The following is a 17,638-nucleotide window of genomic DNA, read 5'->3' on the forward strand; positions in this document are numbered from 1 at the left end:
CTAGAGTGGAAAAAGAAAGGGCAGATGCCAAACAGTTTATAAAGGGGACAGCCAACTGGGCTTATTGACTGACTACAAAAAGCAGAAGGAAGAAAAGGGATAAGAATTGTTGTTGCTAGAGTTTTAATAAGTTAATTTAAGGATGAATATATTTACATTTTTATTTGGCATTATTTTAAAACTTAATTTTTCTTTGTGGAATCACAAGATAGTTCTGAAGATACCATTAAACCATATTACTGAGATCATGAAATGCTTCCTCTACTCTTGTATGATAATCTACATAAAGCACTATTTGTTTTACCATTCTCTTCAGAAAAATAATATTATGTTCTTGATTACAACTGATTATGTGAAACCCACTAGAGATCCCTTTTTGGTCTAAAACATCGGGTGGGGGAAATCCCTGTCATAGTTGTAAAGTGATCTCAATTAGTTTTTCTAGTAACCCAGATAATTTTGTATCTAGTGAGGGTCTTGATATTTTTACCTTGTGTTCCAACCCAATAATCTTAGGAATTCTGTAGAGATAGGTCCTGTAAATTGCTTCTCAACTTCTTTATAATTCTTTCTTGCCTTTCTATTACTCCATTAATAAGTTTTTGTGTGAAAACTGGGTTGCAAGGTCAGAGGTAAATAATTTCTTTATTCTTGCTTCTTTACTGTTTTCTTTCTGTTTCCTTTCCTTTACTCTTTCCATGGCTCCAGCCATGGCTAGGTTTTGTTTTGTGAAGTTGTTACTTCAGAGGTAAATTATTATATTTTTATTTTTAAAAATATTTTTAGGTGTAGATGTACACAATACCTTTATTTATTTTTATATGGTGCTGAGAATCAAACCCAGTGCCTCACACATGCTAAGCAAGTTCTCTGGCACTGAGCCATAACCCCAGCCCCAGAGGTAAATTATTACTGCTCCTCTCAAAACAAACATATTCTAAAGTTTAACATATTCTAAACATATTCTAGAAACTACATTTTTATCACAGGATTCTTCACTAGTGTTTTTTGCAGTTTTTTGTCTTATTTCCTGTATCAGTATCTTGGGAAAGTTTTCCATTTTGTATATAACTTCTTGTAATGCAGTATCAATATTGAAATGGATTTAATAAGTGAATCCTGATGTAAAGTTCCTTAAAAAGAAGGTATACTTTCCAGGAAGAAAAAAAATAATTCATTTAAAAAATGTTGAGGCCAGTAGCTTATGATTAGAGTAGGCAAAGACATGAGGAAAAAGGATAATCTCAATGATTGTGGATTGCTGCTTATTGATTTCTTTCCAATAGGGTAATTTTATATTTACTCTCTGTAAATGAGAGAACTAAAGAGTCCCAATCCACTACTATTGAAGGCAGTTACTATTATATATTTGATGGTGGTAGGGGTGGAATAGAGAAGGAAAAAAATGAAAAAAAAAAACTCCTAGAAACAATTTATATTTGATTTTGAAGAAGTGTTTCTATTTTTTCTTAATTTCCTTTTGTTTTTACAGGAGGGGAACCTTTTATAGTTCTTTTAGTTAGGGTCAGTAAGTGGTTAATCTTTATATATCTAAAAATATTTGATTGTGCATTTACTTTTGAGTGGCAAGTTGAGTTGGCTATAAAATTTTAGGCTGGCAGTTATTTTCATTCAGCACTTTAAAGGAAATATTCTATTTTTTTATCTTGTAACTGTAGACATACTTGCTAATCTTCGGTTGTTTTTCCTTTGTTACTTTTATCTTTATGTTCTACTATTTCACAAAATATATACGTGTTGATTTATTTTTATTTGTAATGTTTAGTATGCAATATATACTTTTGATCATAGAATTTAGGTCTTTGTTCAGTTTTGGAAAATGCTTAGCTATTATTTTTGGATATATAGCTTCATATAATTTCTGCATTCACTTCCTCTGGAATATCTATCAGATGTGTATTTGAACCTTACCTAATTCTTTCCTCTGTTCATAGTTCTTTCATTTTTTAATTTGATTTTTTTTTGTGAAATCCTCATTATTATCTTGTAGTTGACCAGTTTTCTTTTGACAATATGCAGTCTAATTTTGGTTACCTGATGAGTTTTGTTTTTTTGCTTTGAAGTTTCTTTTAATTGTAAAGTTTTCAGGTTTTTTTTTCTTGTCTTGTTTCATTTGTACCTGTTTCACAATCTCCTGTTCCCTTTAAATATTTCTTTCAGTATTCTGAACAAACTTGTTTAAAAATTTGATAGATTATTTTTTAAAATTAATTTTATCTTTAGCAAATTTGTGTCCTCTGGTTAATTTTGTTGGTTGTCTTTCCTAGTGTAGATCCCCCCCCCCCCCCGCATTGGTTGGGAAATTTTGGTTTATAGATTCATGTAGAATGTGAGGAACTTTTGGGTTTTTTGACTTCCTTATCTCTGCTGTCTTCCCTACTGCTTTGCTTCCTACTTTTTGTCTTGCAGGTTTGCAGTTGTGCTTGCTTGACCACTCAGAGTCCAAGTCTGGAACTTGAGTGGGCCTTTTCCTGGATGACATTTGAGGCTGACATCCAGTTATAATATAATATCCTTATTACTAATAAATAGATTAGGGAAGGAGTAACTCTGTAGGTATGCTATATATATATATACCAAAGGGCCTGTCGTTGAATTTTATAGGGAAGTTTGAGGTAGATTGGGCGTTCTGTTTATTAACATGAAACTTGAAGGCCTAACAGTTCACACTAACATTCTAAATACTTATCTTATGATTGATTTTAATAAAAAGTTCTTTTGTTCTCTTTAAAATTTTACTTTCAATAGAGTAAAAGCTTTTAGAACATTACAAGAAGCCCTCAAGTGTAACTATGAACACTGGCAAATCTGGGAAAACTACATCCTCACCAGCACTGACGTTGGGGAATTTTCAGAAGCCATTAAAGCTTATCACCGGCTTTTGGACTTACGAGACAAATACAAAGATGTTCAGGTAGGATATTCATATTGTGTTGTTTCAGTTGGTGTTTTATATTAATCTTGATTACATGCTATAAATTGTTCCATTGGATACTGTATGTGTTTGTTGAATACATGTAATAAATGGAATTATTTTTTCTTCATTCAGAATTCTTATGTTAAATGTATCTGTGCACTCATAAACTGAATATTACTGCAACTCAGTTATGATAATCTGACATGTGGTTTATATATATACTGTCAGTTTGCAGAAACCCAATAGAATGCTCTTTATATTATTTGCTACTTTGAGCAACTCAATGTATACTGTGATTTGTAGAGCTGAAGTAAATCCTATACTCAGTTGTTTAATCATTTCATAAGCATTTACTGCATACTTTCAGAGGGTATAAACAGTATAGAACTGATAGATAACCCTTTCTTTGCAATATACAATTTTTGGTGTAATGAAGTTACCCTTACAGAAAGGATGGGAGATTTGGCCACTGTGTTTGTTATCTAATAGAATTAAATAAAAAGACCTTTCAGGAAAAATGCAGTTGTGGATAATGTACAAAGATATGGTATGCAGGAGCTTATAGAATATGAAGTCAGGGCTAGAAAATTTAATGCTTTATATCTTAACACTTGTAGTAATCAACATATGCTATTTAGAATGATAAACTTCAGGGCTGGGGTAGAGTGCTTGCCTAGCACATGTAAGGCCCTGAGTTTGATCTAAAGGTCACATGTATGCAAAGATGAATTTGAAATCTCGAAAAAGCAGAAATAACAACAAATACATGATAATACCTTAGTAGCCCTAGGACATGTTATTTGTACTCCAGTTGTTCTAAAATGTAACTTATCAGGTCCCTGCCCTAGAGCCCCAGCCTTTGACTTAAATGCCTGGTCTTGGAAGCACAGCTGTATAATTGACCTAGTTATCTTTAGGCTCCAGTTCATGCAATCCATTTGAAAGATCTATGGCTTCTAATGAAACCGTATATCCACTTGGAGGAGCTATATTAACCCCTTCAAATACTTTTCTTTCTTTTCCTTGTACTTTCTAAATATTTCATATTGAGAGCATCCATTACAGAAAGAAGGCACTTGAATTTTACAGTGTGAAGGTGGCTTAAAAAGTGAAGAGTGGCACAGCAGAGTTTTTAGCAAATGAGCTTGCACAGTGCCCCAGCATTCTAGCACTTATCCTGTCTACATGGCTGCAGTTCTCCATGGAGACATTCATTCTTCTTCACACCTCACTCCATGGCACAGGGCGCTGATATGGCCCAAAGCAAATGAGAGGATGCTATTTATCTTTTGTACACTTAAGTGGTTTCTAAAAAAGATCTTTCTTTGGTAAGAATGCTTTCTGAATTCTGTCCTAAAAAACGAGATAAACTTGAAGTTAATTCTGTTTTCTTTCACATATAAAAAATACAACACTTCCCATTTAGACAGTGCTGCTAACTGTCAGAGCACGAGAGGACCTTGGTGCTGCCCTCCAGGGCTGGGCTAGGCTAGCCTGCACACCTCATCAGGAGGACAATGTGCCGCTGCTTCCTTCTTGACATGAGCAGACACAGGTCTCCGTGCCATCAGTTTGCTCTTCTCTCCCATTGGTGTCTGTGCTGCTCTTGGCTGTGTCAGTGCCTCCTTAACTGGCCTCATTGATCAGCTTCTGTCAGGTGCCTCCAGTTTCAAATCCCTCTGCTTGTCTTACTGATGCGAGTGGGATTTCCCCTCTTAATCTGTACTTTAGCCCACAGTAATCCTTCATATCTGCTAAGGATTAGTAACCATGGGCTCACCAGATTGGCGTTTTGGATCCTGAGAAAATCCCAATCATCCATTCATGCTTGGCATCAATATAAGTTAGTTTTATGTAAAGAACCCAAATGGCTAGGTCTAGGCCCTCACCCCCAGAAGAGATAAACTTGTGTTTGTTCTGGTTTGTAAGCATCAGAGGAAAGGGCTTTCTGGTTCTCTGCCACTTATTCTTTCTTGTTTTCCAAGGCACATAAAGCAGTCAAAGTGGGACATGATAAAGTAATAAAAACTAACATTTACCAAGAGCTCCCTGTGTGTCAGACACTATTCTAAGAGCTTGACTTGTATTAGCTCATTTAATTCTCACCACAGCTGCATGGGATAGATTTGTACTGTCAATAAGCTGTATCTGATTCTGGAATGTACGTGCTCCCTGCCCCCACTAATTTCCATATTTTAAGGGAACTAATGATACCAGTCAGAAAAACCGTTCAGAGATTGTTTTGAGAGTTATAAAGTCACCAAGATAATGCTTTGTAATTGACTGCTCTGTTAAGTACACTGAATCTTGCTAACTCATATCTGAGAGTCTTATTTGAAACAAAGGCATGGAAATATAAACCAATTGCTTTATTGAAGGTGATTTAGAATAAAACAGACACCTTCTGGATCATTCCAGTCCCTTGCAATTGCAATAGTTGAAAAGGAATTAGAGAATTCTATTTATATTTCCTTTTCCTATCCCCCGCAGCTTAGGAATGTCATTCGTTCTCAGGATGAAAAAGTTTCTTATGAATGTTTAGGTAATACTTCTGTATTTGAATATCTGTAAACATATAGGAGAAGTAATGTTTAGAATAATCTTATTGTTAGTCACAATAGTAGACACCAACGGAGGCAATTCTGGCAAAATAACCTGAGAATAGTTAGTTGATCCTAAAACTTTCAGTTGTAGATTTGGCCTGTTGTATACTAAGTTCAATTCATTGTAATTATACCACTTGCTTAGAAATCTTTCAGCAACCCTACCTAAGAAAAAACAAACAGACCCAAAGTTCATGGAAATGTATTTTAGCATTTTTCAGAAGAGTGAAGCAAAACAAAACAAAGCACCAAACTTTCCCCAGCATGAATTGAGGTGCTTTGACTTTTACCTGAAATGAATTTTTCAGACATATATTGCTGATCATATTCATAGCTTCTCACCCCTTTAATCATAGGGAAGTTTCAACTCTAGCAAAATATGTTCTGATTCCCATTTAATTTTTTCTAATCTTATTCCTGTCTTACTACAATAATTATTTTATATCACTCTAAACCTAAGTGAAAATTGTTGTTTTGTAGATAAAATTATTAGGGTTTTATTTAAATTCATGACAAGGTAATATTTTAATTTCTTTTTCCTCCAATTCTTCCTTTGTTCCTTTGTTTCAGAATATGAAACAAACTTTCTTTTGTACATTACTATTTCATCTGAGCATGAATATTTTGATGAGCTTGAAATTAGTTTTTATCAAAGTTAAGTACTTTTGGAAACAATCAAGGGCAGCCTTTAGATTCTTGAGACTTCCCTCCTACATCCCCACTCCACACACAGGGACCAAGAGTTGTTCCTGTTCTGGGAAATGTTGCACATAAACAGAGCACTTAGAGAAGCATAACATAACATAAAGGTTATGTTAGGGGCTGGGGATGTGGCTCAAGCGGTAGCGCGCTCGCCTGGCATGCGTGCGGCCCGGGTTCGATCCTCAGCACCACATACCAACAAAGATGTTGTGTCCGCCGAGAACTAAAAAATAAATTAAAAAAAAAAAAAAAAGAAAAAAAAAAGGTTATGTTAGATGTTATGTAAATTCACATTTGGGTTTATTGGGGAAATGTTGCTGAGAGCATAACCAGGGACTTACTCAGGTCAAACTCTCATCTTCAGCACCAAGATAATAAAGACTGATAAAGTCACCAAGATAATGTTTTCAGGTATTCAAATAGGAGATAGCCATGGTGAGATAATTTGTCTGTTTATATTGTGTGCAAGCCCTGTCAGTGGTTCCCTGTAGGGTTTTTGGTGAATTTTTGTTTATTTGGTGCTAGGGATTGAACCACATTTAACTACTGAGCCAAAGTTGCTTAGCACCTCGCTAAGCTGCTGAGGCTGGTTTCAAACTTGAAATCCTCCTGTCTCAAGCCTCCCAAGTCACTGGAATTATAGGCATGCACCCCTGTGTCTGATTCAGTAGCTCCCTTTAGAAGCAATGTAGAATTCTGCTGTCACTATGCAGTTTCTGGTGGGTGTGGGTGGAATCACTCTATAGTGGTTAGGTCGTCATTGATAGAAAGTCAAAATGGCTAGTGATAGGTATTTCCAGCTTTGTGGCATACTCTTCCAACATGTCTCATACTCTGACAACTAGTCTCAGTGTGCAAGAGACAGTTGATAGATTGCCTGGAATATTTTTATCTTGGGTAAAAAAAATTGTCCTTAATTTGACTCTATGTGTTTGGCAACAGTTGTCTTTCAAAAAATCTCTGATATTTTCATGTTTGACACTACCTGACCCCATTCTATTTTAATTTGGTTCAAAATTCTTTTTATCTGTTTTTTTCTATCTCTTTATAGATACTGATTATAATGATGTTAATTCTTTTTTATTGTAAGTTTATGAGAATATGTAAATTTATACCCATTTTAATACAGACACAGAGTAAATTAGCCTCAGATCATTCTGGGATTTTTCCTCCTCCAGTGTTTGTAATAAAGGAATACCATTTTTGTTTCTTCCATGTCCTAATCTTTTTTAAAAAAATATTTATTTTTTAGTTATAGGTGGACACAATATCTTTATTTTATTTTCAGGTGGTGCTTAGGATCAAACCCAGTGCCTCTCGCATGCTAGATGAGCGCTTTACCTCTGAGCCATAACCCCAGCCCATAATCTTTTTTTTTTTTTTTTTAAGAGAAGGAACCTAGAGAAGGAGGGGAATACCTTCAATATAGTTCTGACATTTCTTTTTCCTTTTTCTTTTTTATTTCTTATAGGTTCTTTTCAGTGAAAATATTAGGATTCATTTTGACATAATGGTAAAAGCAGGGAATATAATTTGCTTTAATTCAATCCCAGTACTTTCCCCTTTCTCTTCCCTCCTCCTTTCCCTGGTTCCATTCCCTCCACTCTATGTGCTAATTTTGACTGAGAAGTAGGTTGGTAAAATCAGGAATGCTTTTGTATAATCATACCTTTAAAATATTCATATTCTAGATTATACATACTTTTAATTATCGTAAAACTGATTTTCATATTCATGCATAATTAGCCCTTGTTCAGTTTTCCAGGAATATCCTGTACACATCCTTGTGTGTGTCCCTGCTTCTTTCTCAGTTTAAATGCTAATGTCAATTTATTTATTTTTTCCTTTTTCTTTTCTTCTTGATAAGCTGGTAATCATTTTAGAAAAAATAATTTCAGTATTATATTCTTGACACCTAATTTGCTGTTTGTATATGGGAATTAACATATATTGAGTGCTTACTATTGTCCTGCCACTTACAGTGGATTATCTTTTATAGATCATAGTATTTGAGGTATATACAAAATATTCCTCAATTTACACTTGATTAATGTGAGGCCCAGAGAGCTTATATAACTTGATCAGTCACATAGCTAGTAGGAACTGAAGATAGAAATCACATGTAAGCATGCCTGATATTTATCTTTGTGTCATACCTTAAGTTTGTGGGAAGATTTATGTTAAAACACATTTCTCCATCATAATAAAGTGCATGTGAACAGTACATAAAAGATTATATTAATTGAGGTATAACTTATGTCTAATAAAACATAACATTTTTAATGTTAACTTGATGTCGCTTAACTATTATATATCCTTTTATGTAACCATAATTTTCATTTTTATCACCACAGAAAATTTTCTTACGTTCTTTCCATTCAAATGAACCATGACTCCTTTCCCCATAGGCAGCTACTTTCTGATTTCTGACATCACAATTTAGTTTTTCTTTTTCTTGGATATCATATAAATAGAATTATACAATATATATTTTTACATATTGTTAGTGTTCCTTTGTGTGGATTTCTATTTGATATTTTCTCTGGAGGCAAGACAAGGTGGTATCGATGTTCAGTGGGGGGAGGTTGTCAGTCAAATTAAAGTGCAGCAATTGATGGCTGAGTATTACCTGAAAGAAAAGAGGGAAGGGAACAGATATATTTTATACAAATTATAGCTTTGGAAAATAAGTATTATTTTCATTTTACTGCTGAGGTATCTGAGGCTTAGCAAGGTGATAATAAGTCTGCTATCCTGCTATCTTATGCTTAACAAATAGTAACACCAAACCAAGACCTGTTTAACCAAAAGCCGTTTGCACTCTTAAGTTTTTTTCATTTGTTTGTTTAAGTGAGGTTTGGGGAAGCCAAGGGTTAGGGTTATCAGACCAGGAAACAGAGCTTAGCTCCAAGTAGAGCAGAGAATTAGCCAAGCAGGGGAGATGGGAAATTGCTTCATTCCTGGCCTGGAGCCCTTCTGGAAGTTTTTGTAATAGGACCTAATGCAATCTTATTCCTTCCTGCTATGAAGACCTCCAGGATTCAAAGGGCTAACACTTTGTGCGTTAGGCCAACATTTTGATGAAACTTGGCTAAGGATGTTAAGGTTAGTGTTGGGGAAGGGGACAGTTAGACTTTTCCCTTTGTGGAGATTTTCCAGCATTTATATTAGAATTGCATCACCGCCCCCCATGGGGGGGCAGTTCTGGAGATCAAACGCTTTCTATCCCTTTTTAGTTTTATTTTGATATAGACTGTCACTGAGTTGTGGAGGCTGGCCTCAAACTTGTGATCCTTCTGCCTCAGCCTCCTCAGCAGCTGAGATTATAGGTGTGCACAAGTATACTTGGCCACTCTTCCGTATGAGAAGCCTTTAATTCTCTTCAGGGGTCAGTGTTGGTTCCTCACATTCATTCTCTGCTTGCTGTATTTCCTAAGCATGGTCTGTGATGGATGTAAGAAATAGATTTAGTCTAGGGAATGAAACAAAAGCTCTGTGTAAATGAATTATAAATGTGGGTAAGGGGTTTATAAGCCTTTACATGGACTCACTGATATAGCATTTCTAGGGTAGGATCTGAGAGAGTAAAAGGCTGTTTATATTGATTAAGAGGAATTTTTTCACGTGTCATATTAAGGAATCCTTAATAAGATTACTAGCAGATTTCTCAACAGAAAACTTTGGTGGCCAGAAAAACGCACGCACGCGCGCGCGCGCATACACACACACACACACACACACGTCAACTGAGAACTCTGTATCTGATAAAACTTTCCTTCAAAAATGAGGGAGAAATTAGGGCATTCCCAGATAAACAAAATCCAAGAGAGTTCATTAGAATTAATCCTGTCCTGCAAAAAAATGTTCAAGGGAGTCCTATGCTTTGGGTAAAATGAAAGAACACTAGACAGTAACTCAAAGCAATATAAAGGAATATGGATCTCAATAAAGGTAAATACATGAACAATTACAAAAGCTAGTATTATTGCAGTAGTAGTTTGTAACTCTTTGGTTTAAAGACTAACACATTTACAATACACTTACTAGTTTAAAAGTTAGTATTATTGTAACTTTAATTTGTAACTCCACAGTTTGTTTTCTACATAACTTAAAAAATTAATGCATTAAGAAATTTAGTGTATGTTTTAGGTCATGCAGTATCTAAAGGCGTAATTTTGTGATGACTGATAGGGATGAGTATAGAGGGAGCAGAGGCTTTGTATGTTATTGAATTTTATAATAGACATATCTAGAACACTCCACCCAACAACAATAGCATACTTTTTTTTTCAAGTGCATATGGAGCATTTTCAAGGACAGACCATATGTTAAGCCTCAAATTATCTCAACAGATTTAGAAAGATAGACATAATACAAATTATCTTCTCTGACTACCCCAGGATGAAGTTAGAAATCAGTAACGGAGGTAAAACTAGAAAATTAACAAAATTGTACAAATTAAATAATGCACTCTTAAATAATCAGTGGATTAAAGAAGAAATTATAAAAGCAAATAGAACATACTTAGAGACAAATGAAGAAACACAACATACCAAAATGTAGGACATAGCAAAAGCATTACTAAGAGGGGCGTGTAGACCTCTACATAATTATTAAAACAAAGGAAAGATTTCAAGTCAACAATATAACTTTACAACGTTAAGAAACTAGAAAAAGAACAGACTCAACCCAAAACTAGCAGAAGGAAGGAAATAGTAAGGATTAGAGCAGAGATACATGAAATAGAGAATAGAAAAACAATAGAGAAAAATGCATGAAACTAAAAGTTGGTTCTTTGAAAAGATAACAAAATTGACAAACCTTTAGATAGATGAATTAAATAAACAGAAGATTCAAATTAATGAAGACAAATGAAAACAGGGCCATTATCCATGATTGTACAGAAACAAAAAGGATTACAATAGTATTATGAGCAATTGTTTGCCAACGAAAAGCCTGGATGAAATGGACAAATGCCTAGAAATGCAAAACCTACCAAGGCTAAATCACAAAGAAGTAGGAAATTTGGATAGATTTATAGCTAGTAAAGAGATTGAATCAATAAGCAAAAATGTCCCAACAAAGAAAAGTCCTGGACCTGATGGCTTCATTGGTAAATTTTATCAAAATTTTTCCAAAAAATTGAGGAGAAAGGAGCACTTCCTAACTTGTTCTGTGAAACCAGCATTACTGATACCAGAACCAGACAAAGGCACTACAAGAAAGAAAAATCACACATCAAAATCTCTTATGAACATTAATATAAAAATCCCCAACAAAATATTAGAAGATTGATGTTAAAATAATGAAAGTATTATATGTCATAACTAGTTAGTATTTTTTCTCATAATGTGGGGGTGGTTGAACATAAGAAAGTCAATTAATGTAATACACCATATTAACAGAACAAAGGGGAAAAACTCATATGATCATCTCAATGCAGAAAAAGCATTTGACAAAATTCAGTATCCTTTCCTAATACAAATATCCAATAGAATAGAAGGAAAATACCTCAACATAATAAAACCACCTTCGGAAAAACAACAATGATCATCATCATAATCAATGGTTAAAGACTGAAAGCTTTTTATCTAAGATCAAGGATGCTTACTTTCACTTAATTCAACACCATATTGGGAGTTTTAGATGGAGCGGTTGAATAAGAAAAGCAAACAAAAGGCATCCAGATTGGAAAAGAAGAAATAAAATTATCTCTGTTTGTATATGATATGATCTTATATGCAGATAATTTAAAGATTCCACCAAAAGTGGTAGAACTAATAAAATTACTTAAACAAAGTAAAAAGTCAACAACAAAAATCAGTGGTATTGGGGCCGGGGCTATAGCTCAGTAGCAGAGTGCTTGCCTTGCATGTGTGAGACCCTGCATTTGATCCTTAGCACCATGTAAAAATAAACAAATAAAATAAAGGCATGCTGTCCATCTACAACTACAAAAATAAAAAATAAAAAAAAAATCAGTAATATTTCCACACATTAACAAAAATCAATCTAAAGAGGAAATTATAAAAGCAGTTCCATTTATAATAGCATCATAAAGAACAAAATAAGTTAATTGAGGAAGTGAAAGATTTGTACAGTGAAAACGACAAGACATTGCTGAAAGAAACTGAAGTTGATACAAGTAAATGGAAACGTACCCTGTTGATGGACTGAAGACTTAATATTGTTAAGATGTCAGTATTATCAAATTGATCTACAGATTTCAGTGCTATCTCTTTCAAAACCCCACTAAAGCTTAACAGTGTGGTACTTGCATGTAGACATGTAGACTGATGGAATTGAGTAGAGAGCCCTGAAATAAGCCTTTGCATCTATGATCAAATGATTTTTGACAAGGGTTCCAGGACCATTCATCAGGGATAGGGCAGTCTTTTCAACAAATCATTCTGAGAAATCTGAATATCCAAATGCAAAAAATGAAATTGGACCCTCATTAACATCATATACTAAAACTAACTTAAACTGGATCAAAGACCTAAATGTTAAGAGCTAAAAACTAAAACTCTTATAAGGAAACATAGGGCAAAAACTTTGAATTTGACAGTAGTTTCTTGGATCTGACACCAAAGACCCAGGCAACAGAAGAAAAAACAGACAAATTGGACTTCTTGAAAATTAAAAACCTTTGTGCATCAAAAGATACTGTCAGCAGAACAAAAGGGCAACTTAAAGATTGGGGAAAATTCTTGCTAGTCATATATTTGATAAGAGATTAATATCCAGAATATATAGAAAATGCCTAAAATTCAACAACAACAGATCAAACAACCCAATTCACAAATAGACAAAGGACTTGAATAGACATTTCTCCAAAGAAAAAAGTGAGGGCTGGGTCGAGGCCCTGGATTTGATTCTCAGTACTACATATAAATAAACAAAATAAAGGTCCATTGACAACTAAAAAGTATTTTTTTAAAAAAAGAAAGAAAATCAATAAGTGAACAATAAAATAAGCACATGAAAAGACTAACCATTAGGAAAATGCAAATCAAAACTGCATTGAGATACCACATCACACCTAATAGGATGATTACCAAAGAAAGAGACAAACCAACAAAAACCCCAGAAAATAACAAGCGTTGGTAAGGATGTAGAGAACCCTTGTTGATGTTAGTGGGAATGTAAAGAGGTACAGACACTGTGAAAAACAGTATGGCTATTCCTCAAAATACTAAAAGTAGAATTGTTGTATGGTTTAGCAGTTCCACTTCCAGGTATAAAGCCAATAGGTTTTAAATCAGGGTCTTATCCTGATTTGTACACCCTTGTTCATAGAAGCATTATTCACAGAAGCTAAAACATGAAAGCAACCTAGTGTTTATTGGTCTATTGGTGGATGAATAGAGAAGCAAAATGTGGTATATTCATATAATGGTATATTCCAGCCTCAAACAGGAATGAGATTCTGACATGCTGCATCAGGGACGAACCTGAGGAGATTATGCTAAGTAAATAAACTAGACACAAAAAGACAAGTACTGCTGAACGTGATGGCACACACCTGTAATCCCAGTGGCTCTAGAGGCTAAGGCAGGAGGATCATGAGTTCAAAGCCAACCTCAGCAATGGCAAGTTGCTAAACAACTCAGTGAGACCCTGTCTCTAAATAAAATACAAAATAGGGCTGAGGATTTGGCTCAGTGGTTGAATTCAATCTCTGGTACCCCCCCCCTACCAAAAAAAAAAAAAAAAGGACAAATACTATATGATTCCACTTATATTAGGCACCAAACTAGCAAAAATCAGAAACCCAGAAAGGAAAATGGTGGTTGGGACTGAGGAGAGAAGGAATAGAGTGATTGCTTAACAGGGCAGAGTTTCAGTTTTATAAGATGAAGAGTTATGCAGATGGATGGTGGTGATGACTGCACACATTATGAATGTAGTTAATACCCCTGTCCACTTAAAAATGGTTAAAATGGTAAATTATATGTTATGTGTATTTCGCTACAATAAAAAAATTGGAAAAAGAAATCTCTGTAAAATCCAGGCCAAAAAAAAAAAGTATTTAGACTATTTTATGATACACCAAATGAACTCCAAATGGACTAAATATATGCCAGTTTTTTTTTAATCTCATAGAAAAATTAGGAATAGAAGTGGATACTTACCAAAGTTCTTGAACTCTGAAGCAGTAGAAGAAAACTGGAAGGAATTTTTATGACCGCATTAAAAAAATATGTGACAAAACATTTGTAACAAATAAGAAAGGCAAAAAGCTAATAATATCCTTATTATATAGAGTTAACATCTGCTACAGGAATGAAATGGAATTGTATCGAGAATGTAGGAACAGATTCAAGTAGGTATGAGAATTTAGTACATGATAATGATGGCATTTTAAATCTGTGTGTAAAAATAGAACATTCAATATGTTTTAGAATAGTTGGCCCAAACGTTTGAGATGAAAAGCTAAAGCTCTGCCTTACTCCTTAAACCAAAATGAATTCAGATGGATAAAATATTTAAATTGGAGTTCCTTGAGAAGCAGAATTATGCTGTTGGTAAGAGCACAGGCTCTCAGCTAGACAGTCTAGCCTGGGGGCTTGCATCTCATTTTTGTCCATCACTAACTGTGTGACCCTGAGTGACTGACTTAACCACTTGGTGCCTCAGTTTCATAAAATAGTGTCTGCTCCACAGAATTGTAGATAAGATTAAATGAGTTAATACAAGTGCTATTTAAATGTAGCTGCTTTTGTCATCATCATCACAGAAAAGGTGAAACCATAAAAACACTAAAAGGAAAGTATAATAAATATTTTTATCAGCTTTAGGGTAGAGGAAATATGTTTTATCAGGAAACAAAAGCCATACTTCAATAATGGTGAGAATCAAGAGATTTGATATTTAAAACTTGTACACATGGAGAAATAATGACTTATGATAATGACCAGTGAGTGAGATACTGGGGATCACCAGCCATAGAAAAGATAGGCTGTGGCAGTGACATTTATTTTATTGTTTCCTGACCTGGAGCCGAAAGATGATTACTGTAAGTCAGCTGAGTGTCTTGGAAAGTCTTAATTTCAATGTTTTTAATGTTTTCTTGGTCTTTTTACTTAAAACTGCTGTATAGGTTTCTGAGGGCTGCTGTAATAAATTGTCTCCCAACGACAAAAGTTTATTCTCTTCATTCAGTTCTGAAGGCCAAAAATCCGTACCAAAGTGTGGACTTGCCTATTTCTCTGAAGAAATAGAGAAATAGTTCACCTAGTTCCGTATTACCTCATCTTAACGAATTATATCTGAGAGACCCTATTTTCAAATAAAGCCACATTCTGAGGTTCTGTCTGGACACAAATTTTGGGGGACACTATTCACCCCACTACAACTTTCATGCTCCCTTTCAAGGAGAAAACAGCAGTAGACATGGCTTAGAGGAGAGTGTAGTTGATAAAGGCAGGGAAATGGATCCAGCACCTTCTAGGAGCTGCCTTGGCCGCAGAAGGCCACAGAGCCTCAACTAACGAGCTAAGGTCTTGCTTTTAGCAGACCATGTCAGAAGTTTAGACCTCTCAGAGTGACAAGAGCTATATTAAGAACAAGGAGGAAGCTGACAGAAAGCTAGTGGAGCTTTTCTAAGACATTCACTTATTCACATGCAGGATTCACTGGGAGACAAGACTGGAATCCCAGACCATGCTCGACGAATTAGGATATGAAGGGCCTGCTCGTAGGCTTTAGGAGATTGTGAAATTACCTGAAATACCATGAAAAAAATTTGTGTATATAGATCACTGCTCTGTCTCCTCAGAGAACATTCTGATCCATGCATGAAATGTGGACGAGGAATTGAGGCTCCTCTAGAATGAATATAATTGCTTTTAGGAATGTAAGCTTATATTTACCATGGATTAAAATTTACTTCTGTAAATTGTTATAGTACAAATGGGAAAAATGTCACTGAATACATTTATCTCTTGTGCTAACCTTTGAAAGTTATCAGTGTTTTCAAACTGCATATAAGTAATTTAGCCACAAAAACCTCACTCTGGCCTGTGTCTCTGCTGCTTCTTGCCACAGTCTCCAGCTCCTCTCCTTGCATCCTCTTTGGAGACTTTACTGCCATCAATCTACTGCAAGTGCAGTAGTCAAGGTCTCTGTTACCAGGCCCAGAGCACAGTTGTTGGTCCTCAGGTTACTCAGTCTGACAACCTAATTAAGCATCCCTGATCTCTCCTTTCTAGAATACTTTCTCACTTGACTTTCAGAATTTCTCACTTCCTGCCCCACCAGGTGCTGCTTCCTAACCTCCTTTGCAACTCTTCTCATCTGCCCCTCTTGAGAGTGAGTTTAACCCTCACACTCTTTCCTTCCCATGGATGAGGTGGCCCAGGGGATCTCACCATTCCTTTGGCTTTGGTTCATCCTTCCTGAGGATACATATTTTGAAAACAAGTTAAAAGTCTTCCTCCACCTGACCTACCAACAACAACAATCTTTTTCCCTCTCAAATTGCTAGCATTGCAGCTTTCCATTTTCAGTGTGAGAAAAGCAAAAGCTTTCTCTCTACCATCGTCCCCTCAAGTAGGAGAAAGGGGATGGGGTATTGAGTCAACCGTGAGATCCCAGAAGTAGCAAAGTAGTTCACTAATTTAGTGTGTTTCATTTTTACCTATTAATAAATATTTTAATAGATCATCCCTTTTAAAACATCTTAGTTCATGAAATGTTTGTAGAATAGAGCTGGGAATGTAGCCCAGTGGTAGAGTGCTTGCTGGCAGGTGCAAGGCCCCTGTGTTCAAACCTCAGAACCACCCCCCCCCCAAAAAAAAAGAGGAAAAAGAAAGAACGATTACTTGAAACAAGTAGTGCATATTCATATTGTTCCCTCTGCATTGATACTTTCAGATTTAAAATCCACAAATGGGCTTATAATATGAATTTCATTACTTTTAGGCTTAAAACTACACATGTGTAATTGCAATGTGAATTTACAGGCAGAGACAATATACTTTGTTCAAACAAGAGAAAAAAAGCACAACTGAATGTTCTCCTGTCCTGTCCACTTTTAGTGCTATATGTAACAAGGACCACAAGTCTTAGCTTACATTCCTAAAAGCAATTATATTCATTCTAGAGGAGCCTCAATTCCTCATCCACATTTCATGCATGGATCAGAATGTTCTCTGAGGAGACAGAGCAGGGTGTCAGTTTGATTGCATTTCTCTTAGTAACACTTTCTGCAAGTGTTGCATTCCCTTCAGCCTTTCAGACACAAGTGTTTATTCAGTGCTTTGTGCTGGGCACTATGGTATAGACACTGGTGATACAAGGTGATGAAGTATAGTCATCTCCCTGAAGTTCATGGAAAGAAGGAAGATGTGGGCACCTGTCTCTTGGGCTTTGCTCCTCCAAGTGTGGTCTG

At 35.3% G+C, this 17,638-nt stretch overlaps 1 protein-coding gene across 4 annotated transcripts in view; it reads left to right on the forward strand.

The window, feature by feature from the left end:
* Ttc27 (tetratricopeptide repeat domain 27) overlaps positions 1-17,638 on the forward strand; it is a 158,583-nt gene that overhangs the window by 130,212 nt on the left and 10,733 nt on the right. For all 4 annotated transcript variants that reach the window (XM_026386889.2, XM_026386815.2, XM_026386977.2 and 1 more), the window contains one exon: positions 2,770-2,935. In XM_026386889.2, coding sequence (XP_026242674.1) covers positions 2,770-2,935 — 166 coding nt within the window. The remainder of the gene's footprint in view (positions 1-2,769; positions 2,936-17,638) is intronic.

The sequence above is a fragment of the Urocitellus parryii genome, chromosome 12 (assembly GCF_045843805.1).
Source record: "Urocitellus parryii isolate mUroPar1 chromosome 12, mUroPar1.hap1, whole genome shotgun sequence".
Lineage (NCBI taxonomy): Eukaryota > Metazoa > Chordata > Mammalia > Rodentia > Sciuridae > Urocitellus > Urocitellus parryii.